At 57.2% G+C, this 25,374-nt stretch overlaps 2 protein-coding genes across 5 annotated transcripts; one reads left to right on the forward strand and one right to left on the reverse strand.

Annotated features, from left to right (window-relative positions):
* Positions 1-839: 839 nt before the first annotated feature.
* ADGRE5 (adhesion G protein-coupled receptor E5) lies at positions 840-15,620 on the forward strand. Of its 3 annotated transcripts, XM_025863088.2 has the most exons (20): positions 840-1,035; positions 4,226-4,276; positions 4,483-4,602; positions 5,126-5,281; positions 8,275-8,406; positions 8,981-9,127; positions 9,567-9,713; positions 9,800-9,846; positions 9,976-10,053; positions 10,979-11,156; positions 11,238-11,345; positions 11,568-11,791; positions 12,360-12,539; positions 13,348-13,539; positions 13,822-14,048; positions 14,155-14,221; positions 14,346-14,437; positions 14,545-14,713; positions 14,802-14,900; positions 14,985-15,620. In XM_025863088.2, exons 1-20 carry the CDS (start codon positions 987-989, stop codon positions 15,012-15,014), a joined length of 2,493 nt encoding a protein of 830 aa, XP_025718873.1. In that variant the 5' UTR covers positions 840-986; the 3' UTR covers positions 15,015-15,620. The 3 variants fall into 3 exon arrangements, with proteins under 3 accessions (XP_025718873.1, XP_025718874.1, XP_025718875.1); XM_025863089.2 differs by lacking the exon at positions 8,275-8,406 and having other exon boundaries at positions 842-1,035; XM_025863090.2 differs by lacking the exons at positions 8,275-8,406; positions 8,981-9,127 and having other exon boundaries at positions 845-1,035.
* Positions 15,621-15,706: 86 nt separating this feature from the next.
* DDX39A (DExD-box helicase 39A) lies at positions 15,707-23,887 on the reverse strand. Of its 2 annotated transcripts, none has more exons than XM_025863097.2 (11): positions 23,729-23,887; positions 19,743-19,954; positions 19,481-19,608; positions 18,557-18,649; positions 17,992-18,175; positions 17,158-17,276; positions 16,700-16,831; positions 16,481-16,590; positions 16,234-16,378; positions 15,948-16,095; positions 15,707-15,860 (listed from the first exon to the last, which is right to left on the reverse strand). In XM_025863097.2, exons 2-11 carry the CDS (start codon positions 19,948-19,950, stop codon positions 15,844-15,846), a joined length of 1,284 nt encoding a protein of 427 aa, XP_025718882.1. In that variant the 5' UTR covers positions 19,951-19,954; positions 23,729-23,887; the 3' UTR covers positions 15,707-15,843. The 2 variants fall into 2 exon arrangements, with proteins under 2 accessions (XP_025718882.1, XP_025718883.1); XM_025863098.2 differs by lacking the exon at positions 23,729-23,887 and adding an exon at positions 21,812-22,385.
* Between the last annotated feature and the right edge of the window lie 1,487 nt (positions 23,888-25,374).

The raw sequence follows: 25,374 nt of genomic DNA on the forward strand, positions 1-25,374 counted from the left end.
GACCTCCCCCTCTGTAAAATGGGAATCATAGCCCCCACCTGCCTCAAGTTTTGCAGAGTAAGTGGGTTAAAATAGATACACAGATAATTCTAGGAGAATCAGGCCTGGCTCCAGTTAAGCACTTTATTAAAAATTATTAGATGGCTCAGGAGAGAAGCCAGTCATGTGGAAACAAAAGGAAACAACTCTTTCATCACGTGATTCTCTGTTGCTGCCCAGGAGCCCCTGAAATGTAAGTTTCCCTCCCAGGGGAAGGCTGGCCCAGAAAGGCCAGCTCCAGAAGCATCGTGGCCTATGGCCCTGCAATTTCTCTTCCTGGGGCCTGCCGGGCCCCCATGAAGGGCCCCTTCAAGCTCCCCCAGCTTCCATTTGGACTCTGGACTCGCTACCTCAGTTTCCTCATCTGGGAAGCACGGATTGGGGGCACTGTTGGCTCAGATGCTGGCCCCGGAGACGCAGGCAGGTTTGCCAAGGCAGTGAGCTCAGGGCCGCCCCCAACATGCGAGCCCCAAGCTATTTCTGACATGCCCCCCCAACCTAAACACCCCTGCAAGAAGAGCCAGGCGGGGCCCTGGGCACGACTCCCACCCCAGCCCTGCCCGCACGGCCCCGCTTTCCGCTGGGATACAGCCAGCCCAGGCACAGGGGGGCCAGCGAGTTTGTCAGGCGCTCAGATGGTAGGACTGGAGGCAGAGGATTTGGGAGCAGAGCAGGTTGTTCGCGTGTGTGTGTGTGTGTGTGTGTGTGTGTGTGTGTGTGTGTGTGTGTGTTTATGAGCCCGTGCAACGCCTCTCGGTCTGTGTTTTTACTCCACTTTCCTGTTGGCTTCCAGCTGCCCCGCCAGTTCCGGGGAGGGCCCTGGGCCAGCCGCTGTCCCCCCCCTTTCATAAAGTCCCAGCCAGCCTCGGGACACCACGCAGCTGCCCAGCCTGGAGAGACTGGACGGCCCGGCCCTTCCTCTGTTTCCCCTGCCGGCAGTTCAGACCATGGGAGGCCCCCGCCGCCGCCACCACAGCTTCCTCCTTCTCCTTCAAGGTGAGGATTTGGGGGCCCCGTGGGGAGGGACGAGGGGGCTGTGCAGAAAGCACCCCTGGGTGCCTTGGCACTCCGTGCCCCGTGGAGAAATGCAAGGTGTGGCTGGCAGCTCCAGGGCCCCACAGCGGAGGAAGCCACATGGCCGGGCGGGCACATGGGGAGAGGGGCTGGCAGTACCGGGGCGCCCCCTGTCCTGGCAGAAACTCTCAAGGTGCTCTAGGAGCCCCCACTGCCACGCAGATTTCTGAGCCCTGTCCCAGAGACACTTTGGGGGCTGCCCCCCTAAGAGGGGAAACTGAGGCACGGGGGAAGGAGAGGGGGCAAAAAGTGAGTGCTGGGACCGTGTAGGCAACTGCTTTTAACATAGGGCATGGGGGATGCTGGGGAGCTAGGAGCCAGGACCCCTCCAATGCGGTGGGGTACTCCCAACATGTCCCCCACTGTCTCAGTGACAAGGGCAGCCCCAGAGACCCCCACCCTTGCTCCCCCAGGTCCAGCCAGGACTCTGCCGTGGGTTGAAGGAATTTTGCCAGCTGTGGGTTTGAACTTGATTTTTCACTGTGACTTTCCCCCACCCCCACCCCTCCTCCCTTCCCGCCCCACCCAGAGTGTCTAACGGTTATGGTTATCGGGACAGCTTGTTGCCTGAGCAACCAGGCAACAAAGAGAGTGAAGAAATGACATTTGGGGAGCCCCAACCAGAGCTTCCTGGGGCCACAGGGTTGGGGATTCCCTGTGCTGGCCCAGTGTGGCAGGCGCGAGCGCAGGGACTCCCCCAACATCCCCACCCTGGCTTTCCGCAGGAGCAAGGACAGGAGTCTAAGTGGGCTACTGGGGGGTCGTGTGTCCCTGGGGCCAAGTCATGGAGCCGCTGAGCTCATTTTCCACAACAGTAAAATGGGGGGAGCCTGGTCTCCACTTTATAGGGTTAAGTGTTGAGTGAGTTCGACACAAACTATTCCTGGTTCACAATAAGAATTAAGCAAACGGTACTTTATTTTTTATTTTACTTTGTCTTATTGCCTTCTGGGCAGGACACTGGTGGGCCTGGGGTCTGGGCTAGGGGGTCCTTAGCAGGAAGAGCAAGAGGATGGTGACTGCTCCGCCCCCTGCCCCCAGGCTCCCTAAGCAAGGATCTATTGCTCAGGGCTGCACAGGCAATGCAAACCAGATGGGACCCAGAGCAGATGACCAGCAGCTCCTCTCCTGGCTCCTGTTTGGGTGACTTCCAAGGCCCCAGACGCAGAAGGCCTGGCCCAGCAGCCTTGGTGGTGGGGGAGGAGATCCCAGCCCAGCCCCAGTGGAGGGGATGGGGCACAAAAGAACCCCCCCCACACACACACACCACGGTCTGGGGAACTTGAGCTCGATTCCACTTTCCTCAGTCCCCCTTTTTCCACCAGATTCTTCCTGAGCTGTTTCTGGGCTCCAAGCCTCAGTTTGTCCATCTGTAGAATGGACATGACCAGAGCCCCTGCCTCCTAGGGCAGTTCTGAGCATGATGGTTGCTATTTGGGGCTTTGGGAGCTGGGGACAAATCAGTCCAGATCCCACGCTGCTAGGGAAGGTCATTTTGTGGTCTGTCCTGCAAAGAGGAAGTGGGTCTCGGCTGAGGGTGGAACTAGCCAAGCCCTGTGGCCAGAGAGGAGGAAGCGAGGGATCCTCATTCGAGGGAGGGGAAGGACATTCCAGCCTCAGTTTACCTTGGCTGGGAGGACCTCTTGGAGGGGGATCTCTGGACCCCCACTGGCCTGAGGGGTATCCAATTTGGACATAGGAACTAAATGGTCGGGGTACCCTCAAGTCTGTACCCCCCACAGCCCCTCAAGCCGTGCTCACAATGGCCAACCCCAGAATTCCCCTGGGAGCCCCATCCAGGGGCAACAGAGTGTGAGTCAACCCTTCCCCTTGGCCCAGGAAGTGACTCATGCCCTCCCGCCCGCCCTCCCGGGCCCCATCCCTCCGCCCACCACCCCGCTTTGGGTCTCCCTGGGTAATTGGGGTCTCCACAGCTTGGCCAGCATTCCCAGATTGGCAGAGACACGGACATCTCCCCTGAGCCCTTCCCATGCTTCCACCTGCTGCTGAGGCACCCTCCGCCCTCCCTCCCCGTTTCCATTCACACCCCCACCTTCTAACTGTGTCTCTTGTCTCCGGAGCTTTCTCTCAATCTCTCTATCTCTGTGTCTCTCTGTCCAATCTCTGCCATTGTGGTCTCTGTCTTTCCACGAGTTCCCTATTTCTCTGTCCATCTCTAGCCCTGTCTTAACTTCTGCCTCTTTCTCTCCCCCCACCTGTCTGTTCCATCCTTCCTCTTTCTCCTCTCTCTGTGTCTCTGGCTCCTTCTCTCTCTCCCTCTCCTTATTTTCTCTCCATCACTATCTCCTAGTCTCTATCGCTGGTGAACAAGGAGCTCCCCGTCCCTAGAGCCCCTGCTGACTTTAGGAGGACCCCCAAACACATGCCTGGGGAGTAGGGTGCCCCTGAGCAGCAGGAGAGGCAGAAGAGGGTCTACAGGGTCTCAGGACAGTGTCTTCCCGCGGTGGGGAGCCGGGGGTGAAATGTCACCACTGGGTCTCAAGCCGGTCGTTGGGCTGACAGATGTCCTGGGTGTGGTGCGTGCACACCTGTGTCCCCCAGCCGGGGTGCGGGGGCCGGAGCATCTTAGATTCGGGGGCATCTGAGAGAACACCTGGCCCAACCCTTCACCTTCACATAAAGAAACGATGATAGTAAACACTCGGACACACCAGGCAGTATTCACGCGCTTAGTTCTCACACGCCTCTAGGAAGGGCGGCCCATCATCATTCCCGTTCGACAGATGGGAAAACTGAGGCCCTGGGAAGTAAGGTCACCTGACCAAGGTCTGGCATTTGAACCAGGGCCATCCGTCTCCTGTCTGTTTACTGAACTATTGTCACAGGTCAGCAGGAGCCAAGACCCCCACGGGCTCGGGCCCCTTCCCCACCCTCAGTCTGAAACCCATCCCCAGGCGATGGTGGCAGACACTCTGACTGTGGGCACTGGAGTCCAGGGAGGACTGCTTGCTTTCTCATTAGCGACGGACAGAGCCCAAGCCTGGGAGGGGTCAGCAGCCCCTTTTCCCTCAGATGTGTCACCCTTAGTTCTTCGTCAATCCTTCCCTACTCTGGGCAGCCCCCCAACACACACCCTCTCTCTCTGTTCCAGTGCTGGGTGTCCCGCTGATTCTGTTGGAAGCTGGATCCCAGAAAACCAGAGGTGAGTCTGCTGGGAGCAAAGAAGTCCACAGCCAGAGCCTGGGGAAGGGGCCCTGGGCCCCCACAGCCCAGGCAGGAGGGAGGCCTGCTGCAGGGGGAAGGCCAGGGCTGCCCCTCCCAGCAACCCCTCCTTTGGGGATGATCCTGTCCCCCTCCCCAGCACCTGGCTCAGACCTCACCTTCCAACTGTGGTCACCATCCCCACAGACTGTTCTCGCTGGTGCCCTCCGAATTCCACGTGTGTCAATGCCACCACCTGTCGCTGCTCCCCGGGATTCATTTCTTCATCTGGGGACATCTTCACCACCGCCCTCGAGAGCTGTGATGGTACAGGGGCTTGGGGTGGTGCAGGGGCGTGGAGACAGTGGGGCATAGCCTAGTGCCCATGGGGGATGTGAGTGGTGGTTGGGGTCTCAGCCTTTGGCTTTGGGACTGTCATCAAGGGCAGAGAAACGAGAAAGGAAAAGATAGAAAAGTGGAAAATAAGTGAATAAACATGGCTTCCTGGAGAGAGAGGAGCTCTGGAGTCTGTGCTTCACTTTGCCCTTCCTGGACTGGGCGGGAAGATGCAGAGCTGCCCCCCCCCCCCCCCCCCCGCCGCCCCATCTCAGCACTCCCTACTGAGCTCAAGTCCAGAGGGCAGAGAAGAGCAGAGCTGACTGAGTGGGCTTCAGGAATGGCTTGCTCCAGCTGCAGCCCAGCCTCTGCAGTATAGCTTAAGAGTCTAATCCTTCCCCAAAAGACACTTTAAGCGTTGGCCCCGTGCTGGGGAGTCAAGTGTGGGATAGGAATCTCTTCCTGAAGGAACTCACGCCTTTGGGAGGTGACCCTTTGCCCTGTTGTGTTCCAGACATCAACGAGTGTGGACCACCCTTGACGGTGTCCTGTGGAAAATTCGCAGATTGCCAGAACACAGAGGGGAGCTTCCACTGCACATGCATTAAAGGATATGAGCTTGCTTCTGGGGCAAGAACGTTCAGGAATGAGAGTGAGAACACATGTCAAGGTAAGAACCACCCCGCACTTTCCATCTCCTCGTCCATGAGGTTTGGGATCACCGGAGCCATTCCTGAATCATCCCACATCTGTCTGTCTGTTCCTGAGCCTCCAGCACAGAGAGGCAGGGTAGTGTGAAGGCCAAGGACCCAAATCCTGACTTTGCCACTTGATAGCTGTGTGTGTGTGACACTGGCCAGGACACTTATTCGGAAATCACCATTAATGTGCAAGATGTGATAATACTATTGTGATTTGTGTGTGTGTGTGTGTGTGTGTGTGTGTGTGTTTTAAAGAGTCCCTATTTTTTACAGATAAAAAGAAAAGTAGCTTTGCCTTTTGTTAACTGTGTGAACTTGGACAAGCTCTTTCACCGCTCTGTGCCTATTTACCCATCTGTAAAAAGGGGGTCACAATGGTGCTTACCTCATAGAAGTGCTGGGAAGATAGAGACAGCAAAGCACAGAATGGTGGCTGTTGGGTTTTGAATGATCCTCATTATGATCTAATGTACCCCCTCCAAGATGGGCACCCCCGGGGTCCACCCCAGGATGGGCATGGAGACCGGCTGCTCCCACCCACCCCCCAATGCAGTCACATCTTTTGCCGTGGTCTTGCCGGGTGATGCCACGGTTCGGGCCCAGGTGCAGCCTGGACTCTGTGCATTACTAGGACTTGCCCCCCTTCCAGAGAGAACAGCAAGCACAGGAAGGGGCTTCGGGTATCCACAGGGGGCAGAGAGGGCTAGCAGTGAATGGGCAGGAGCGACCACTTGCCCCGAGGGAGGGGGTTAGTGCAGAATAGAGAGAGAGAGAGAGAGCAGGGGAGGAGAGCAGAAGTGAGAGGTTGAAGACAAGGTGAGCTGAGGGTCCAAAGGACTCTGGGGTGGGTCCGTAGGCCCTCCCTGCTGTGGAGAGAAGAGCCTACAGCCTTGGTCCCCAGCCCCGTCCTGCCCTGCACGCAGACAGAGGGCTGCAGAGCCTCGCCGCCCGGTGGGAGGGAAGGGAGGACCTGCGCTTCCGTGGAGCCCAGGGGGAGGGCTCCGTCCACGGCTCTGCTGCTCCCTAGGGGCCTCTGGGTGAACGCTCTGCCCCAAACCTGTGGCCTGGCCAGAGGACAGAGCCTTTACATGACATGTGCCTGGACAGGGGGTGCCGCCCACCGACTGTTGTGAACCCCCAGCACAGGTGGTGGCTGTGGTTATGGAGAGGCTGTATTGCTGTATTAGAACAGACAGGGCTGAGAGCAGGGCTGAGAGAAGGGGGCTCGGTCAGGCCGCTGGGCAGGGACATGGATGCACAAGAGACGGGAGAGGGACCACTGTGGACCTCAAGCTGGGTGACAGGGAGAGAATCCTCTGCTGGCTTGGCCCAGGGCCTGCCGCCTCAAGACCTAGCTCTGTGACAGCCTCAGCCTTTGCCACAGCTGAGGACACATGCCGCCATGTCGTGGCAGCGGGATCTGCTGCAGACGGGAGACCCAGGCCCTTGTTCCACTTTCCCCCAGGCATCAGAGAACGTCCTGGGCACCCACCTGGTGTCCCGAACCTCTCTGAATCCCAAGGCTCAGAACCCTCCCCTGAGGGTCACTTTCTGATGTTTGGACTGCCCCCCTGCCTCCCCAGCATCTTATTTGCATAAAACAAGAGGGGAATGGCATTCAAGACACTTGGCAGGAGGTACAGTATCCATCCTCTTCACCACCATCAGTAACCGCCTGGATGAGACCTGCCCCCACCGGAGCCCACACAGGCCTGGCCATACGAGCAGCCCTCTCAGGCCCTCGGCCACGACAGACCCAGGGACCCCATCAGGAAAGATGGGAGGACGGAGATTGGAGGGCGGGTGCGCAGCCCCCAGCCTGCCCTGCCCTAGCCAGCATCCTGCCTGGAGAAGGTTCTTCCTGACACCCTGACCCTGGCTTCTCAGCCATTCGGCCTTCTCTGTTTCGTTGCGCAAGGCTCTGTCCCGACCCTCCCTGGTAGCTCTGATTCAGCCTGGCTGATCAGGACCCGGAGGGTGTTGTGCCTGGGGTGGGCCAGGTGACACCAACCCCCCACCCCACGCACACACATGCACACACACTTAGAGAGTCAGGTGAACCCAGAAGCTCCTGTCTGGACCAGACGACAAGAGAGGCTGTCATCCAGGACCATTGCCCCGGGTCTAACCCTCTCCTGAGGAGGTCAGCTCGGGTCCCGTGGAGCACTGGGCCGCTCAGGGACAGAAGACGAAGGCTGAGCCCATTCAGCTGGGCCCAGTGTGTGCATCCCTGGTCGGAGGCCAAGGGCCAAGAAGACAGAAACATGAGCTACCTCTCGCCCATCAGCACCTGCCAGAAAAAGGCATCCTCACTGCCCCAAGGCTGCCTGACTGGACATCAGTGACACTGCCCACCCCAGCCTGGTGCCCACTGTCCGGACGGACCTGACCTGTCTGGCCCCATCCTTACTCTCCCTGCCCCACCCAAAAGCCTCGTCCTTGGAGGGCCTGGCTCAGGGGTGGGTCTTGTCCATCTCCGTGGAGCTGGAATCTCAGAGTTTGCATGGATAGGAGCGTCCTGCGAGGGTCACCGGGATTCCAAGCAGGAACTCAGCCAGTGAGCCGCCACCGTGGGGGAGTTAGGACAAAGGCCATCACTGGGAGCCACGACAGGTCCCGGTCCGGGAATACAGCACTTCCCCTGCACACGGTTCCCAGGAAGGCCCACCCTGGACTTGTCCAAGTCCTCAGGCTGGGACACAGGTGGCCGTGATGTCCCTGCCCCAGCTGGGAGCTGCCCAGAGAGGCCGAGGGAGCCAGGGCTGGCAGACGGGGAGGACTTGGACCACTTCTGGCAACATCTGGAAACAGAACATCTGGGCCACCATGCTCGCCCATAGCATGCCTCCATGTGAATTAGAAAAGGCACCCACTCACCAGAGAAGAGACAGTGGGGCCTTCCAGATGCTTCTATCCCAGGATACAGCTGCAGGCACCCATCACCCTCTCCTTCCCCCTGCAGACGTGGACGAATGTCAGCTGAAACCCCGAATCTGTAAAAGCCGCGGCATCTGCACCAACACCCAGGGCAGCTACACCTGCAAGTGCCCGCCTGGCTTGGAGCTCAGCCCGGGCAACCCGAATCTGTGCACAGGTAGAGGCCCTGGCAGATGCTGTCAGGCTGCGCTGGAGCTGGGGAGGGGCCGAGGAGGATCCTGCAGCCCCAGGAGGAGGGAGAAGACCCTCAGGTTCCAGAAACACCAGGGGTTTGCTCTGCCCAAGGATTCATCTCCCCGGAAGGTCCCACCACAGAGCAGGGAGGCAGCAGGGCCTTCTGGACCTGGGGTTCCCTTGTGGAGCCCCCAGCCTCTGCGCACACCTCCCAGCCTCACCCTTCCTCATCTGTCACATGGAAGCAGAGGAACGTGTCACTTCCAGTTCCCAGAAAGTGAACCTGGGCCAGAGCTGGGGAGGGAGTAGGCAAGAGTCCTTGGAAAGAAAGTTCAGGCTCCATGACTCAGTCTCCCTCCTGGTTTCACAGCCTATAAACTGGGGACCATGGTCCCTGCCGTGCCCCTCTTGTAGGGAAGCCATTGTAAGGTGCATTGAGGTTGAAGTTGAAGGTCACCAGGCGTAGCATGTGCAATAATGGTGGGGTCCTTGGTGCCAGGCAGTGAGAAGAGGGGCAGTGAGTGGAGGGGACCCTGACCCTCTGGCTTTGTCCTCAGATGTGAATGAATGCACGTCGGGGCAGAACCCATGCCACAACTCCACCCACTGCCTCAACAACATTGGGGGCTATCAGTGCCGCTGCCGCCCTGGATGGAAGCCAGTTCCTGGGTCCCCCAATGGCCCCAAGAACACCGTCTGTGAAGGTCCAGAGCTCAGACGCCACATCCTGGAGACCCACACTCAGAACATATGATCACATATTCAGTGGCACCCACACAAACCAAGCAGAATGACCCCTGGGGGTGCCCTGTTGTGCCAGGCGTTCATTCTTTTGAGGCTGGTTGGGAAAAGATCTGGGGGTCTTGGGGAAGGAGCTGGGGTACTGAGGAGCAGGCTCCTTGGAGACCCCAGACAGCAGCTAATTACTACCTGGGACAAAGGCATTTCTATAGTCACAACCTGCACATCTGTACAGGGCTCACGTGCTACATGTCAGGCTCCCCACACTCCCCATGAACCCTCCATCACCAGGATGTGGGGTCAGCAGGTGATATCACCTCCAGCCAAGGGGAGACACTAACACAGGAGAAGGGGGAAGGCACGGAGGGGAAAGGGGTCCTGACTCCCATTTTGTGTCCCCAGATGTAGATGAGTGCAGTTCTGGGCAGCCTACGTGCCACGAGTCCACCGTCTGCATCAACACCGTGGGCTCGTACAAGTGCCACTGTCGCCGGGGCTGGGAGCCCAAACCCGGATTCCAGAATAAGCAGCCCAACACCACCTGTGAAGGTACCTGGTCTGACCTGACCCCAGACCCCGCCCCTGACACACACAGACACTCTCGCACCTAATGAATGGTGTTCTATCCCCTGCAGAGATGTCCTTCCCCACCTGGACCCCACCCCCTGGAATCAAGAGCCAGGTGAGTGGCCCCAGCAGGGACCAGGAGGCAGGAATCCCTCTGTGCAGCCCTCCTGACCCACCCATTTTCCCCCAGCTCGCCCACCCACACATGCGGCTCTCTGACCCCCCTCATGTCCCCTCTCCTCAGAGCATGTCTTACTTCTTTGAAAGAGTCCAAGAACTGCACAGAGACTTCAAGCCAGCCTTGGCTCAGGGCATCATGCAGGTAAGGGCAAGAGCTGAGGGGACCCCCGGAAAGCATGGGGGTGGCTAGGGATGCTTCCATGCGGGTGGAGACAGCCCAAGCAGGGGTTACACAAAGACAGATGTACATACACACCCCAAAACGTGTACACACACACACACACACACACACACACACACACACACACACAGAAGTGCTCCAAAAGAACGGAGCAGTTAGGAATTTCACCTCCATGGTTAGACCACGAAGGTTCAGATCCTCCCCAACAGCCCCCCTACTCCCACCCATTGCCACTTTCTGCTGTGTGACCTGAGGCAAGTGACTCCCCCTCTCTGGGACTCAGTCTCATCTGAAAGTAGTGCCTGCTCTATATAGTTTGAAGGTTTTACGTGAACTAATAGAAGGAAAGTTCAAAGAAAGGGCAGGGCCTGGCATGCGGTGAGCATTATATGTAAGTGTTTGCCTGTGTGCTAAGCCGGGTAGGAACGTGGGAGCCCCTGTGTCATTTTAAATGTTCCAGCAGCTATGTTAAAATAAACAAGTAAAATTACACAAGTGAAATTAATGTCAAGACTGCATTTAATCCAATCGATTCAAAATATTACCACTGCAAGGTGGAGCCACATTTCGGGTGCTCGAGAGCCACATGTGGCTCGTGGCAACCATTCCGGACAGGGCAGACCTAGACCAGAGCCTGGCAGGAAGCCTGCGCCTGGGACAAGTGAAGCACCAGTTACAGTCCACACGCACAGGCCTATACTCAACCCCCTCACTTGTCTTCTGACTACAGCACCGTCTCAGTGATTCCCCTGTCACCCCACTGACCCCCAGGCCGCCCCAGGTGGTTTTGCAGTGTGCCCCTTGGTGGAGGGGGCTGGTGAGGTCAGGGTCCTTTGGGCAGCCCCTGAGGGACAGTGACCCACCAGCTGTCACCCGTCACTCCCAGGACCTCATCAAGTCAGTGGATGAGATGCTGGAGGCCCCCAACGACCTGGAGACCCTGCCCCCACATAATAGGCACCTCATGGCCACCCACTTCCTCTTGGGCTTCGAAGCAGTCCTGAGGACGCTGGCCAAGGCCATGCCTGGAGCCTCCTTCACCTATCTCTCCCCTTCGAACACAGGTGAGACCTTGCCCTGTCTTGCCCCAGCCCTGGACCCCACCCCACACCCAGAGCCCCCAGTCACTGCCCCTCTCCCCTCAGAGCTATCCCTGATGATCCAGGAGCGTGGGGATGGAAACATCACCATGGGTCAGAGCCATGCACGGATGCTGCTGGACTGGGCTGTGGCGACTGGAGGCAGGGATTCGGGTAACGGCCGGGAATCCGAGGGGACGCCAGCGGGAGGGGGAGGGGAGCGGGGATGTGGCTAGGGGTGAAGTTCTGAATATGTAACAACTGGAAATTGAGCTATCGCCAGTGCCCCCGGGCATCCTGGTGGACTGAAGAGCCTGAATCAGAGGTCTTCGGAGGCAGGATGGGGCATGGGAGGAGGGAGGGCAGGAGAAGGTAGCCAACCTGTCTATCCCCCAGGCCCCACTGTGATGGGTATCCTCTCCAGCTGCAACATGCAGAAATTGCTAGCCAACGCCTCCTTGGAGCTGGAGCCTGAGAAGAAAGTTGAGCTGAACAAAATCCACCAAAGTCCTTTCCGTGGCGCCAAGCCTAGGCTCCTCTCGGCAGTCAACTTGGTCTTTCTGAGCAACACAAACACAGAGAAACTCGACTCCCCCGTCACCTTTGCCTTCTCCCACCGGGTGAGTATTCAGGTGGGGAGGAATCAGCCCTACTGCTCACCCCTTACATAGCCAAGGTCACGGTGGTTCCTCTGCAGCCTTCATTTCCCCACTCTGCTCCTTCCTCAAACGGACCTCAGCGCCTTTGCACTTGCTGTGCCCTCTGTTTGGGACACACTTTTCTCCTACGCGACTCAGTCCTTTACCTGGTTCCAGTCTTTGTTCAAATAGTACCACCTCTTTTAGGCCTTCCCTGACCTCCTTATTTAAAATTTCAATCTGTAGTTATGCCCCATCTCCCCCTATGCTGTTCCTTGTTTTAATAGCACTTACTCCCTTCTAACACGCTATCTAGTTTACGTGTTAGATTTATTATTTACATCTGTCTCCCCCACTAGCATGCCAACCCCAAAAGGGCAGGGACTTGTGTCTGCCCTGTTCGTTGTGTGCCAGGCTGGGGGACAGAGCAAAGTAGGTGCTCAGTAAATACTTATCAAAGGAAAAGCAGCCCTCCTTGGGCTCAACCCAAGCCCAGGACCCAAGAATGGGCTCCAGGCTAACCACTCCAACCATTCCCACCTGCCCACAGCCGGAGACACCTGGGCCACGGCAGGAGCTGATCTGTGCATTCTGGAAGAGTGACGGCAACAGCAGTGGGCACTGGGCCATGACAGGCTGCCAGACCCTGGGCACCGGGAATGGCAGCACCACCTGTCGGTGCAACCACCTGAGCAGTTTTGCGATCCTCATGGCCCACTATGACATAGAGGTGAGCAGCCAGGGGCCACCCTCAAAAGCCCACAGGTGGCAAGGTTGGCTTAGGTGAGACAGGCAGCTGGTTCTTGATGGTTAAGGCCCAACTGGCTCTATACAGTCACACAGACCAGGTGGCCCCACCCCATGCCCCCCAGCCCCTTCCCTGAGACCCCCTCCCCAGACTTCCCCATGGCTCAGCAATTAAGCGGTGTGGCCTGGCACTGCAGACCCTGCTCTGACTGTCCACTTCAAACCAGTTGTTAAATATAGCTAAAAGCTCCTAAGGGAGCACAACTTTCTGTATGTGGCCTCAGAGATCCATAGGCAAGCTGGTCCACATGTTTAATTGGAATGGGCCAAGCAGAGTAGGGGAGGTTGTGGTCGAGGCCAAAGGTCCAGGAAGGACAAAAAGGTGGGTTTCGGTGAGTTGACAATGTGACAGGTGTAGAAGGAGTAAAATTTGAGATGAGGGAGAGGAGGGTCAGAAAGATGGGACCATCAGTATTAGAAAAGAAGGATGTGGCCTTGAGGCTTCACTGGGGACCTTCTCAGAAGTCTGGGTGTTTAGTGGGGAGGCCCATCAGGAGGGACTGGGGACCCCTGCTGCACCCATGGTTGTTCGGGGGGCCGGGGCGGTATTTAGGATGAGAGACACACAGCAGGTTTGCTCAGATGTTGAGGGCAGAGGATGTGGGCGGAGGTGAGTGGCATGATCAGAGACCTACAAGGCAGGCCCCAGATGGGTCTGGGTGGCGAGGTCCACGAGGGCAGGAAGTCCTCAGGGCGTTGACCCAGCACTGCGCACCCCATCCTGCATCTAGGACCGGAAGCTGGCCCTGATCACCAAGGTGGGGCTGGTGCTGTCGCTAGTCTGCCTGCTGCTGTGCATCCTCACCTTCCTGCTGGTGCGGCCCATCCAGGGCTCGCGCACCACCGTGCACCTGCACCTCTGCATCTGCCTCTTCGTGGGCTCCGCCATCTTCCTGGCGGGCATCGAGAACGAAGGCGGCCAGGTGAGGTCCGGGCCGGTGGAGGGTCCCACCCTCACCAGAGCGCTAGGTCGGCGAGGCCCGGGAGAGGGCGAGCCCCGCCCACTCCCGGGCCTCGGTGAGGACCACAAGGCCGGGAGGCACGCGGCTCCGCCCGCGCGCGGTCTGCAGCTCCCGCCCCGCCCCCCCCCGCCCCGCCCCCCCAACTCTCCAGGCCGCGGCCCCACCCGCCCGAGGGCGGGCCCTGCAGGGGCGGCCCCTGACGGCCCCGCCCCGCCCTGATGTCGCCCCGCCCCCGCCCTGCAGGTGGGGCTGCGCTGCCGCCTGGTGGCCGGACTACTGCATTACTTCTTCCTGGCCGCCTTCTGCTGGATGAGCCTCGAGGGAGTAGAGCTCTACTTCCTGGTGGTGCGCGTGTTCCAGGGCCAGGGCCTGAGCAAGTGGCAGCTTTGCCTGATCGGCTACGGGGTGCCCCTGCTCATCGTGGCCATCTCCGCGGCCATCAACAGCGAGGGCTATGGCCGCACCCTCTAGTGAGTGCAGGCGAGCGGTTCTCCGACGGGAGGGCAGGGGACCCCAGTCCGGGCCGCAGAGCCCCGCCCCTCCGGGGCTCTGACGGGACCCTCCCCTCTCACCCAGTTGCTGGTTGCACCCAGCCCGTGGCTTCCTCTGGAGCTTCCTGGGACCTGTGACCTTCATCGTTCTGGTAAGTGCCCCCCAGCACCCCCAGCCCGAGGGGCGTGGCCGCACACCGAGCCCTACTAGACCAGTTCCCTCCCTGCAGTTCCAAGGACTCCCCCCCTAATGCAAATTCTATGCTCCCTGCCCAGTGCAATGCTGTGGTCTTTGTGACTACTGTCTGGAAGCTCACTCAGAAGTTTTCGGAGATCAACCCAGACATGAAGAAACTAAAGAAGGCTAGGTGAGAGCAGGGGCCAGGAGGGGGCTAGCAGGGAGCCGACGGTGCGTGGGGGGGGGGGGCCCTCCCCCACTGAAGCCCTGTCTCCCCTCCCCCCCCGCCCCCCGCAGGGTGCTGACCATCACGGCTGTGGCTCAGCTCTTTGTGCTGGGCAGCACCTGGGTCTTTGGCCTCTTCCTCTTCACCCCGCAGAGCTGGCTGCTCTCCTATACCTTCACCACTCTCAACTGCCTACAAGGCCTCTTCCTCTTCGTGCTCCACTGCCTGCTCAACAAGAAGGTGTGCCGCGGCCGCCACGGGTGGGGTGCGTGGGGGCCTGGGTCCCGGGGCCTGCCCCTTCCCTAACCTGGCACCCTGGGCCCCACAGGTGAGGGAGGAGTACAGAAGGTGGGCTGGCAGGGTCACGGGGAACAGGTACTCAGAGTTCACCACATCCACGTCCGGCACCGGCCACAATCAGACCCAGGTAAGGGCTGAGCCTGGGGTCGGGGTGCTGGGCCAGAGGGCACCCAACCCAGACCCCGTCCTCACGGAGCTCCTTTCTCACCAGGCCCACAGGCCCTCCGAGTCCGGTATGTGACAGCGCAGGTCTGGCCAGGCCGGGAGCTCCCATGGCCTCAGCAGCTTTTGCACGTGCTAAAGACTGTCCCCTCCTCCTTCACCACTCCGCTCCCTCTGCTCTCCTGCCTTGGCCCCCACGTGCATCATAGAAAGCAGGGGGCAGCAGCTGTAGTCTGGCACCGAACCCCAAAACACCCAGCCAGGTGGGGAGCTGGGACCTGCCAGGCCTGCTTCTGGCAGCCTCTCTGCTGCGCTCCAGCCAGGACCTAACGACGGCAGCAGCTGGCCTGGGGCTGCGGCCCCTGTTCCTGCTACACAGGCTTGGACAGACAAGACCAAGGACCCCTGTGCCTGCCCTTTCCCCTCATCTGTCTGCCACAGAACGAGACGCTAGGGTGCTAGGGCCCAAGCTGCCCCTTAAGCTAAGACTGAGGCCGGGGGTGGGAGAAGGGCAGGGGCCCTCCTAGCCCCGGAGCCTGAGGTTCACGGTACAGAGGCCCATCTACCCCTGGAGGCAGAAGGCTCTCGCTGTTGTGAAGGTTGTGGATACTGTATTTTTTTTTTTAATCTGTATAAACCTTTCAATGTTGACACTTAAAAATTAAATATCATACTGATAACAGAAGCTGGCTGTGGGAGATGGCTGGAGCTCACTGGCCAGGCCTGCTACCTCTGTGAAATGCTAAGAACTGACAAGGGTGGGAGCCAGGATTCCGTAATAAAACTTTACTCTTACACAAATCTACAGCTTTTGAACAGTAAAAAGGAAGGCCCGCTGATGCCTAGAAAGACGCCTGGAAGCAGCAAGCACTCAGGTCACAGGGCAGCTCTGGCCATCAGGCACGTGGTTACCGGCTCTGCTCAACTGCAAGACACACAGAGGGGAAGCCAGTGAGATGGGGAAAGGGGGGTTCCTGTCTGGGCCCAGCCCCTTGGCCCGCCCGACACTTACTGTATGTGGAAATGTCGATTTCTTCAGGAAGTTCTGCCACGTTCACTTCAAACCTGTCCTGAACGTCATTGAGGATTTTGGCATCGTTCTCGTCAGATACAAAAGTGATAGCCAGACCTTTGGTCCCAAAGCGACCTGCACGGGCCACCTGCAGGGTAACAGAAGCAGGGGGTCAGGCCACAGAGACATAACCTGGGGATCTGATGACAAGCAGGGCCACATCCCCACTCACCCCCACCCTGGGAGGGGGACGTCAGGGAAGTGACACGTCTGTGGAACCACTCACTCGGTGGAGATAGGTGTCCGAGTCCTCGGGCATGTCATAGTTGAAGACAATGTTGACTCGCTCAATGTCCATCCCTCGGCCAAACAGATTGGTGGCCACCAGGATCCGCCGCTGGAAGTCTTTAAACTGCTGATAACGTGACAGACTGGATGCAGGAGGAACAAGAGGCAGCCATCAGACACGGAGTTCCTGAGTAGCACTCCCACGAGGTGCCTGCCTGGGGCCTTTGAGGGCGGCACCCACTCACCGCTCCTCCTGGGCCATGCCCCTGTGGATAGCGATGGCCGGGAAGTTCTGCTCCACGAGGAGCTGGGCCAGGGCCATGCAGCGCTGCACGGACTTCACAAAGATCACCACCTGTGAGGGAGGGAGGGAGGCAGGAAGCAGTGGTCAGAGTCAGAGCCCCCCCTCCCCTGCACCATCCTCACAAAGACCCAGAAGCCCAGGAAGGGCCACACAGTGTCACCTGGTTAAACTCCAACACATCCAAGAGATCAAAGAGCTTGCGGTTCTTCTCACTGTCCTTAAGCTTGACGTAGTACTGTTGCAGTCCGTGCAGTGTGAGCTTGGTCTCATCGTCTACAAACACCTCCATGGGCTGTGCAGGAAGGGGCAGGCAGGGCTTACTTCCGGGCATTTGGCCTGCCCAGAACCTTCTAGCGAAGGACCCCATGCTGTGATGCTTCCCGGAGGGCCTGCCGTCCCCCAGTAAACGCCTCTCTCCCAACAGCTGACCTAAGCCCTGGTCTGACTCAGGTACAGACCAAGCTCACCTCACAGTCTGACAAGACATAGCGGGGAAGGCAGGCCCCTGGGGCCTCCCAGCATTCTCGTGCCGTGAGGGAAGGGTGGGTGTCCTGGAGCAGCAATAGCTCAGGCCCTAGAACCCAGCAGGGCCAAAGCTGTCAGTCCCAGCCTACTCACGTCTTGCATGAACTTCCTGCAGACAGGCCTGATCTCCTTGCTCAGGGTGGCGCTGAACATCATGCACTGCTTCTCATGGGGTGTCAGACGGAAGATCTCCTGCACATCCCGCCGCATGTCTGGGTGGGGAGGGCAACAAACAGGTGCGCATGAGTGCCTGGCAGACCACGACCCCCACCCGAGACCAGCCCCAGCTCCTCCCAACCTGTGCCAGGGAGCCGTTAGCGCCATGACGAGGGCGGTGTGAGCCGAGGAGTGGAGGGAGGGGTGAGTCCCAGGTGCCTGAGGGGCTGGACTCGGGGTGAGCACAGGCGTGAGAGGAGCTGCCATCCACTTACACGCTGCCAGAGCGGAGCAGCCGTGCCAGCGCGCCTCGAGCCACGCTTCAGGGAGGGGAGCCTGAGGCAGAGACAGCCGCTGGGGTGAGAGCTGCAGCCGCCTCCCAGGACACAAGCCCCATCTCCCACCGGCCCTGGCGGGGCTCACTGAGGGCAGGCAGGGGGCCAGAACTAACTCAGCAGGTGGCAAGGCCACCCCATTCCAAGGGCTAATATGTACACAGGCCCGGACACGGCTCGTTTGGGCCCTGTGGCCCCACTCAGCTTGGGCTCAGAAGCAGCAGGTCACTCTGCCAATGCTAGAACTTTCCCTAAAATCATGTATAGAAGACCTGTGTGCCAGCTACCCACCTGACCCCTCTCTGAAGCAACCTTTGGCCTATCCTGTCATGGCCCACCTGGCTCTGAAGTCTGGGGGGCTAGGGAGGCTGTGAGGGTGGGGAGGGTGCAGCTGGGTGGGCCTCCGGCAGCTCCCATACCCAAAGAGGACACTCACCCAGCTGCTCCAGCATCTTGTCACACTCGTCCAGCACGAAGTGCTTCACGTTCTTCAGGTTCAGGCTCCTGTTCCGCACAAGTGCCAGGATCCGCCCTGGTGTCCCCACTACGACATGCGGACAGTTCTTCTTCAATACCTCTTCATCCTTCTTGATGGAAAGGCCCCCAAAGAACACGGACACCTACGTGGGTGGAGAGAAAGTTGCTTTTGCCTGTCTAAACGCTGAAGGCTCACACCCACTCCAAGCTGATGGCCACCCAGCCTGTAGCCCTACCAGCTTCTGCTCCAGCAGCCCCCTAACCTCCTCCCGCCACCCCCCAGCCCCGGCCTAGAGCCTGAGAGCCTGGCCATGACTCCAGTGGAAAGCAGCCCCATGGCTGGGACCAGCACAGGCCTCTGGGGGCCATGCATAATTCATCAGGCTTTTAAAGAACATAAACCACCGCAAACCTCAAAGGCAGTCTCTGCAGCCAAGCTTGGTAAACACTGGCTGGGCCAGAGCTGGGCCAGCGAGGCTACAGAGGACCATGCAGCACGCCCAGCCTGGCCTGAGGAGACTTACCTTGACACTGGGCATGTACTTGGAGAAGCGTTCGTACTCTTTGCTGATCTGGAAGGCGAGCTCCCGCGTATGGCACATGACCAGGACTGTCACCTGCAGGGCAGGTGGAAGACACACACTCAAGGCAGTGTCCCAAGTCCTGCCCCAGCCACAGCCACACCAGTGCTCTCCCATGGGGGCCCATGTCCCTCAAGGGTACCTGCCAGACTGCTCCCCACACCTCCTGCCACTGGAAGGTCCGGTCCAGATGCTCCACCTTCTCCCCACCCTTCACCTGCCATTCACTCCGTGTGTCCCTTCAGCTAATGAGGACTGTCTCCCGCTGCCAGGATCCACAGGGAGACCTAGCTGGTGAGGTAACCCATGCTAACAGATTCCTGAGAGTCTGCTCTCTGGCTGGCCCATGACCACCGAAGGAGGCTGCTCCCACCTTCATGCCCATGATGCCAAGTGCTGTGACCACACCATAGCCTCCCCGTGACTCTCCCTCTCCTTCAGTCAACCCTAAGGAAACCGGGGCTCGTGCACCCACACGCAGCCCACGGATGTGTGCCCCAGAATGACAAAAGCACAACACAGGAAGGCACCTCGATTCTCCAACAAAATTCATGTGTGAGGAAGTAACTGTCAGCAGCAACAGTAGTAACAAATCTTTATTCAGTATAATCTCACCTGAATAAACTTGTACAATCTAGAAAAGCACATGACAAATTAACAGCTGTACCTCTGGCAAGGAAAATCATGGGCCCTTTTCAGTTTTCCCTCTCAGCTGATCATTTTTGGGGGCATTCTGTCACAACTAAGTACGGTACTTAATCTCAAAAGCCCACAAAGAGCACACAGGATCGGAAACGTTTAACACAGGGAACCGCAGAGACTGGCGCCTCAGGCAGCTCGGGCCCAACAGGGAGGGCGCCCACTCACCTGTCCGTTGACTGGCTCGATCTGCTGCAGGGTAGCCAGCACGAAGACTGCCGTCTTGCCCATCCCAGACTTGGCCTGGCACAGGACATCCATGCCCAGGATGGCTTGGGGAATACACTCGTGCTGGACTGAGGGAGAGAGCACGCGTGAGCGACCAGAAACCGGACACTCCCTGGGTGCAGGCTCCTCGCCAGGTGGCTGAGGAGACCACAGTGAGGGCGCTCAGAGGAGGCTCTTGGCAGGGAGAACCAGGGAGGCATACCCTCAGATGGATGCTCAAAGCCACAGTCCACTATGGCCCTCAGGAGCTCTGGCTTTAGCAGAAAGTCCCGGAAGCCAGAGCTGTGGATGGAAACATAGGAACCCTTGACGTCTTTCTTGGGGGGAGCAGGAGTGCTCTCTGGAGGAGCCTGGGGCTCTTCATCTTCCTCATAATCCAGAAGCTCATTTTCCACGTCCTGTTCCGCCATGGTGCTGAGAACAGAGGAGGGAGGAAGAGCTGAAGGAAGCGAATGAAAAAAACCCACCCATCGAGGGTCATTGAGGGAGAAGGCTGCCCAGCAGCTGCGGTCTGTTGACACAGGTCCAAGAGGGGTAAGGCACTGGAGCCGTCTTACAATCCGGCACAGAAAGGACCCACATGATGAAGCCGATGGCCATCACTCTCTGACCCCTTTCCCTCATACCCTCCACCCACCTCACACACTCCTGCAGAAAGTCCCACCAGCTCCATCTGGGCAGCACCTCCTAGCCTAGCCTGTTGTGGTCACACCCTGCCCTGCTGTAAGCCACCTCATCTTTCTCGGGGCCCCTGTCCCCCGTGCCCACACACGCACACACCCCTCCACCTCCAGGGCCTCCCTCTGCTCTCAGAGTGAAATCACCACACTTCCCTATGGTTCTCACATCCCTCCTCGTTGGCCCTTGCATACCTCATTCCACACTACCCCTTTCAAACCAGCCCCAGCCTTGTCTGGCTGTTCAGATTCATCAAGACCCTACCCCCAAGCTTTTACAGCACACTGCCACCACCAGGAAAACTCTAATGAGCCACCTCAGCCCACCTAACCTAAAGGAGCTCGCTCCCCACCACTGCCCAAGGAGTCCACCAGGCCTGCACAGGGTAGGACCCCTGAAACCAGGAGATGTGGCTGCCAGAACGCTGGAGAGACCTGAGTCTGTGAGAGAGCAGAGTCTGCCCTGCCCCAGCTCCTCCCGCTATTTGTGGTCTGCACAGGGGAATAATTAAGTACTCTCATGAACAGGCCTCCCACTGGGCCCAGGCCAATAAAAATAGAGCTGAAATGGTAAATAGAATTAATACAAAGCTTGCTCACCTCTTGGCTTTATTTAATCCAATACAGCACCCACTAGGTGCAAGTTACAAGAGACCCAAAAGTGAGAATATGATCTTTTGTCCTCCCAACCCCACCCCAGCCTCCAAGTCTAGAGGGAGGAAGAGCTGAAGCAGTCACTCTTCTTCCTGAGCTGAATGTGGAGGGTCCTGGGCCCACTTTATAGCCCTCCCTCTCTCATTCTCTCCATGACTTCATTCAGCCCAGGGCTTTAACCATCTCTGTGTGGGAGACCTCCCAAACTTCTGTCTCCATGCAGTGACAGCTCCCCTCAACAACAGCCTCCGTTACCCAGCTTCCTAGTCCACATCTCCCCGTGGAACCTGAACACAACATACCCAGAGCAATCCCGGTTTCTTCCTGCAGACCTGCTTCTCAAAAAAGGCAATTCCATTCTCTCACTGGCTCTTTCTCTCCCCCTGTCCAGTCAGCCAACAGGTTCCAATAGGACAATTAGGCCACTTCTTGCCCCTGCTACCTCACTGGTCCCAAGCTACCTTCACCTTTCTTTCTTTTTATATATTTACTTAAATAATCTCTACACCCAAAGTGGGGCTCACACTCTGGACCCCAAGATCAAGAGTCGCATGCTCTTCTGACTGAGCCAGCCAGGTGCCCCTTCACCATTCTTTTTTTAAAATTAGAACAGCTTTACTGAGATATTCACATGCTATACCATTCACCACTTAAAATGTACAACTCACTGGTTTTTAGTGTTTAGTACAGTCAGAAATATGTGCAACGATCACCACAGTTGGAATGCATTACACATTTCACTTGGGTCTTCAAAAAGACCATACCCTTTACCTACCATCCTCCCCATCCCAACCCCCTTGGCTACCGCTAACCTACTTTCTTTTCTATGAATTTGTTTCAGACATCTCATAAATGGAATCACACAACATGTCACCATTCATCCAGCTTCTTTCACTTGGCATGTTTTCACATTGATCCACTTTGTGGTATGCATCCGTACCTCACATTCCTTGTCACGGCTGAACATTCCCTTGTGTAGGTATACCAGCTGATCCACTGTCAGTTGATGGGTATTTGGGCACCATCACCTCTTGCTTGGATTATGCTAATAGTCTCCTCACTGGTCTCCCTGTTTTCCATCCCCCTCCATCTTCTCTCCCCACAACAGCCAGAGGGAGCCCATTAAAGCTACGTCAGAGAATGTCACCCCTCTGCTCAAAACCCTCCACAGGCTCCCACTGTACTCCAAATAAAACTCAAAAGAGTCCTCACCATGACCTACCAGACCCTACACAAACTGACGCCCCCTCTATCTACGCTCAAACCTCATCTCCTCCATCACCCTTACTCACTGGCCTTGCTGCTGTGCCTCAAAACTGCCTCAGCACCTCTGCACTTGCTGTTCCTGCTGCCCACAACGGTCACGAATCCCTCTACTTTCTTCAGGACTCTTGCTCCGGAAGGGCATTTCTTGCAGGCCACAACAAAAAAGCACCCTTTTTTTAGGTCATGCCTGTCAGCCCTTTTGCCCAGCCCAGAGCCTAAAACAGATAAGCACTCAACAGCAATGGCTGTATGAATAGAATTAGAATTGAGGCCTCAAGGCAGAGTTTAGAGGCCAGAGCAAGCATATACCCTTATCTGATTCTTGGGGGGGGGAAAAAAAAAAGGACTCTGAACAGGAAGGGGTTATTTCCCATGCAGCAGAGAAATGAACAGGAGCAAGGAAAGGTCAACCCAAAGCATCAGGCCCTTGTAAGGAATGGAGAGCAAGACTGGCTGGTAGAAGTAGAGGCAGAGAACAAAGCTGGGAAAGCTGCTTAAGTCGAGGACATTCATACTTTATTTGCTAAGCAATAGGGAATCGCTGATTAAATTTTTCAGTTGAGCAACTCAATTGTCCCAGAGCAATTTACTCCAGAGTAGATGATGAGTGGGGAATGAGACCAGCAACAGGGAAAACTAGTCACCAAGAGAGGGTTAACCAGGGCGGGGGCGTTACGAGGGAAGAATAAGGTGGAACATTCAACAGGGCAGGGCCATCTCCTGGGTAATCTCTGGGCAGAGAAGAGCTAGAATCACCTACTCTGACCTTCAAACCTGAGTGACCAAGAGAAGGTGGTGCATTTAAAAGATACAGGTCAAAAGAAATCGTTCTGTTCTTATGGGGAGACAGATTCAGGGACAGCCTGAGTTTGAGGCACAAAATTTTCTAGGAAGTGGCTAAACAAAATCTAAAGCTCAAAACAAATTAGAGGGGGCGAGGACTGTTGGGGTTTGTCCCACCCAGCGGGGGTGGCTGCGACGGCTGAGGCCCCAGGAGATGAACTTGAAAGATGACACCGGAAAAGTGACAATTCAGACACGCCCACGGGTACCCACCCACTCTCAAAGGCAGTTTGCCTCTTGAGACATCTTTTTTGCTCTAAATCTCTGGAACCCCGAATCCCCTAAACGCAAAGCAAAAATATAGCAGAGTGGGGGAGGGCAAGTCCCTGGGACTAGAAGAAGCCTGTCGCGTCTACAAGCTCGGGTTGCTCCCACCGCAACCCCAGACCCTGGCGTCGCCGCACCCCCCCCCCCGAGCCCCTCCCCTAAACGACCTAGGCGGTCTCCTCGGACAGACAAGCTTTCTCCCAAAGTCGGGTTTGACCCGTGGGCCGCCATGACAGCCTACTCCCGGAAGCGGGTATGTTCCCCGCGCGCGAACAGCCACCGCCCCCCCCTTGCGCATGCGCTGTGGCGTTCAACGGCCGCTGCCGCGCTGGGCGGACGCCCCAACCGCCCCGCCCCCCTTGTCTCGCGCCCCCTCTCCTTTCTTCTCCCCTTAAACTCCGGCGTCTCCCCTCGCCCGCTCGCTCGCCCGCAGGTCCGAAGTCTCCGCACAGCGGACCCGCGCCCCGGGCCCATCGCTCACCTGGTTCCCCGTTCGCCTCCGCGTGCTTCGAGGTGCTCCGTCCGACTCTGGTTACCGGTCGCGCGCCTCAACACGAGCTGCAGCGCTTCCTGCCTCCTACGTCGGACTGCGGCTCTGCTCACTGGACTGCTGGCTTTTCATTCAAGAGAGGCGGAAGCGATGATTGGATCCTCCAAGAGGCGTCTGGAGGCTATTGGTGAAGAGAGGAAACAGGGCGTGCCTCATGCCTCAGGTTCATTGGTCAATCTAAAAGTAGGCGCCCTGGGCTAAGGTGGACGTGGGCCCGTGCGCTGTCACGTGATTGGCGGTTTGCCTTCGGTGGGTGTCGCCATATTTAGTACTGGCAGCCGAAGCCGGGGATGATTTGCCTTTGGCGAGTGTCTCGCCTTTGTGTTACGTAGCTTCTACGTCAGGCATGGAATTCAGGGCTTTGGAAGTGGGCGTTAGCCCGCGGCCTCTTGGTTCTCCAGGGTGGAGGCTCTGAAAGAGTCCTGAAAAGGATTGGGAGGTCGGAATGACTCCTGCGTGAAGAGGGCATTTTGCACCCGCCGTTGACGGTTCCCATTTGCTGAGAGTCTTGTCCTGGGTCAGACTCTATGCTGGTGGCCATGCAGGTTCAGGCCGCAAAACCCGAACCAGGATGTTTTAGTCATGAAACTTTTTTTTTTTAATTTTACTTTTTCCTTCTATTACATTTTTCCAACCTTACCCGCCGCCCCCCCCCCCCCGTACTTTACTGAGGTAAAGTTTATAGTAAAAAGAAAAGCTCCACTGATTTTTGAAGATTGCCCAGTGAAGATGCAGAACATTTCCATCACCCCACAAAGTTCTGTTGTGCCCCTCTCAGGTGAGCCGCACCCCTCCCCCCTCGCCCCTAACCAGGCAAAACACTATGTGGATTTCTATAATTATGGATTAGTTCTGATCTTGAATTTCATAAAAACAGAATCATGCAATCGATTGTCTTTTGTGTCTGGCTTCTTTTGCTCAACAAACTGGTTTTGAGATTTGTCCGTGTGCTGCACGTACCAATAGTTCTTTTTCTTTGCTGAGTAGTAGTCCACAGTAGAGCCGCAATATAGCCAATATAGTTTCTCCATTCACCCATTAATGGACATTTGGTTGTTCCAAGTGTTTGGCCATTATTAATGAAGCTTGTAGAAGTATTTTCATGAACCTAAGTTCACGTCTCTAGGGCAAATGCCAAGGAATGGAAGGGTAGGCTGTAGGTCATTTACGTGTTCAATTATAGATCCTGACAGTTCCTAAGTTGTTCTGCTTTACATTCCCACTAGGCACCGGTGAAAGTCCCAGTTACTCGCACTCCTTGCTTAGACCTGGTGTCATCAGTCTTTCTCAGCTGTGTTTTGATTTGGGGATTTGGGATGGTGGGGAGAAAGGGAGGGGAGATAAGCTGGTCAAACATGATAATCCTGCCACAGCTTTCCAATCTCCCTAAGCCCCTGACACAGTGAAACCTTCCTCCACAGTTTTCCAGGGAGATTCTAGCCTTTCAGTTTCATTTAGTGTAGGCTATCTTGGGGTCCATGTTCTAGACAACAAATTTGGAGCTGCTATCACCAGAGGTACAACTTCAGTCAAATAGCCCAATGAAGAGAAAGCAGTCAATTGAGAGGGAGGCTTTA

The sequence above is a fragment of the Callorhinus ursinus genome, unplaced genomic scaffold (assembly GCF_003265705.2).
Source record: "Callorhinus ursinus isolate GAN/ISIS: 27379988/994484 unplaced genomic scaffold, GSC_fseal_2.0 scaffold82, whole genome shotgun sequence".
In the NCBI taxonomy this organism is placed as follows: Eukaryota; Metazoa; Chordata; class Mammalia; order Carnivora; family Otariidae; genus Callorhinus; species Callorhinus ursinus.

Coding starts and splice junctions, on each gene's coding strand:
- DDX39A (XM_025863097.2), bottom strand. CDS start 19,950: ATGGCGGAACAGGACGTGGAAAATGAGCTTCTGGATTATGAGGAAGAT. Junction 18,650..19,480: donor TCGAGCCAGTCAACGGACAG/GTGAGTGGGCGC, acceptor CCTGCCCTGCAG/GTGACAGTCCTGGTCATGTG. Junction 16,096..16,233: donor CGGACACCTATCTCCACCGA/GTGAGTGGTTCC, acceptor GTTACCCTGCAG/GTGGCCCGTGCAGGTCGCTT.
- ADGRE5 (XM_025863088.2), top strand. CDS start 987: ATGGGAGGCCCCCGCCGCCGCCACCACAGCTTCCTCCTTCTCCTTCAA. Junction 9,714..9,799: donor GCCCAACACCACCTGTGAAG/GTACCTGGTCTG, acceptor TATCCCCTGCAG/AGATGTCCTTCCCCACCTGG. Junction 10,054..10,978: donor TGGCTCAGGGCATCATGCAG/GTAAGGGCAAGA, acceptor CGTCACTCCCAG/GACCTCATCAAGTCAGTGGA.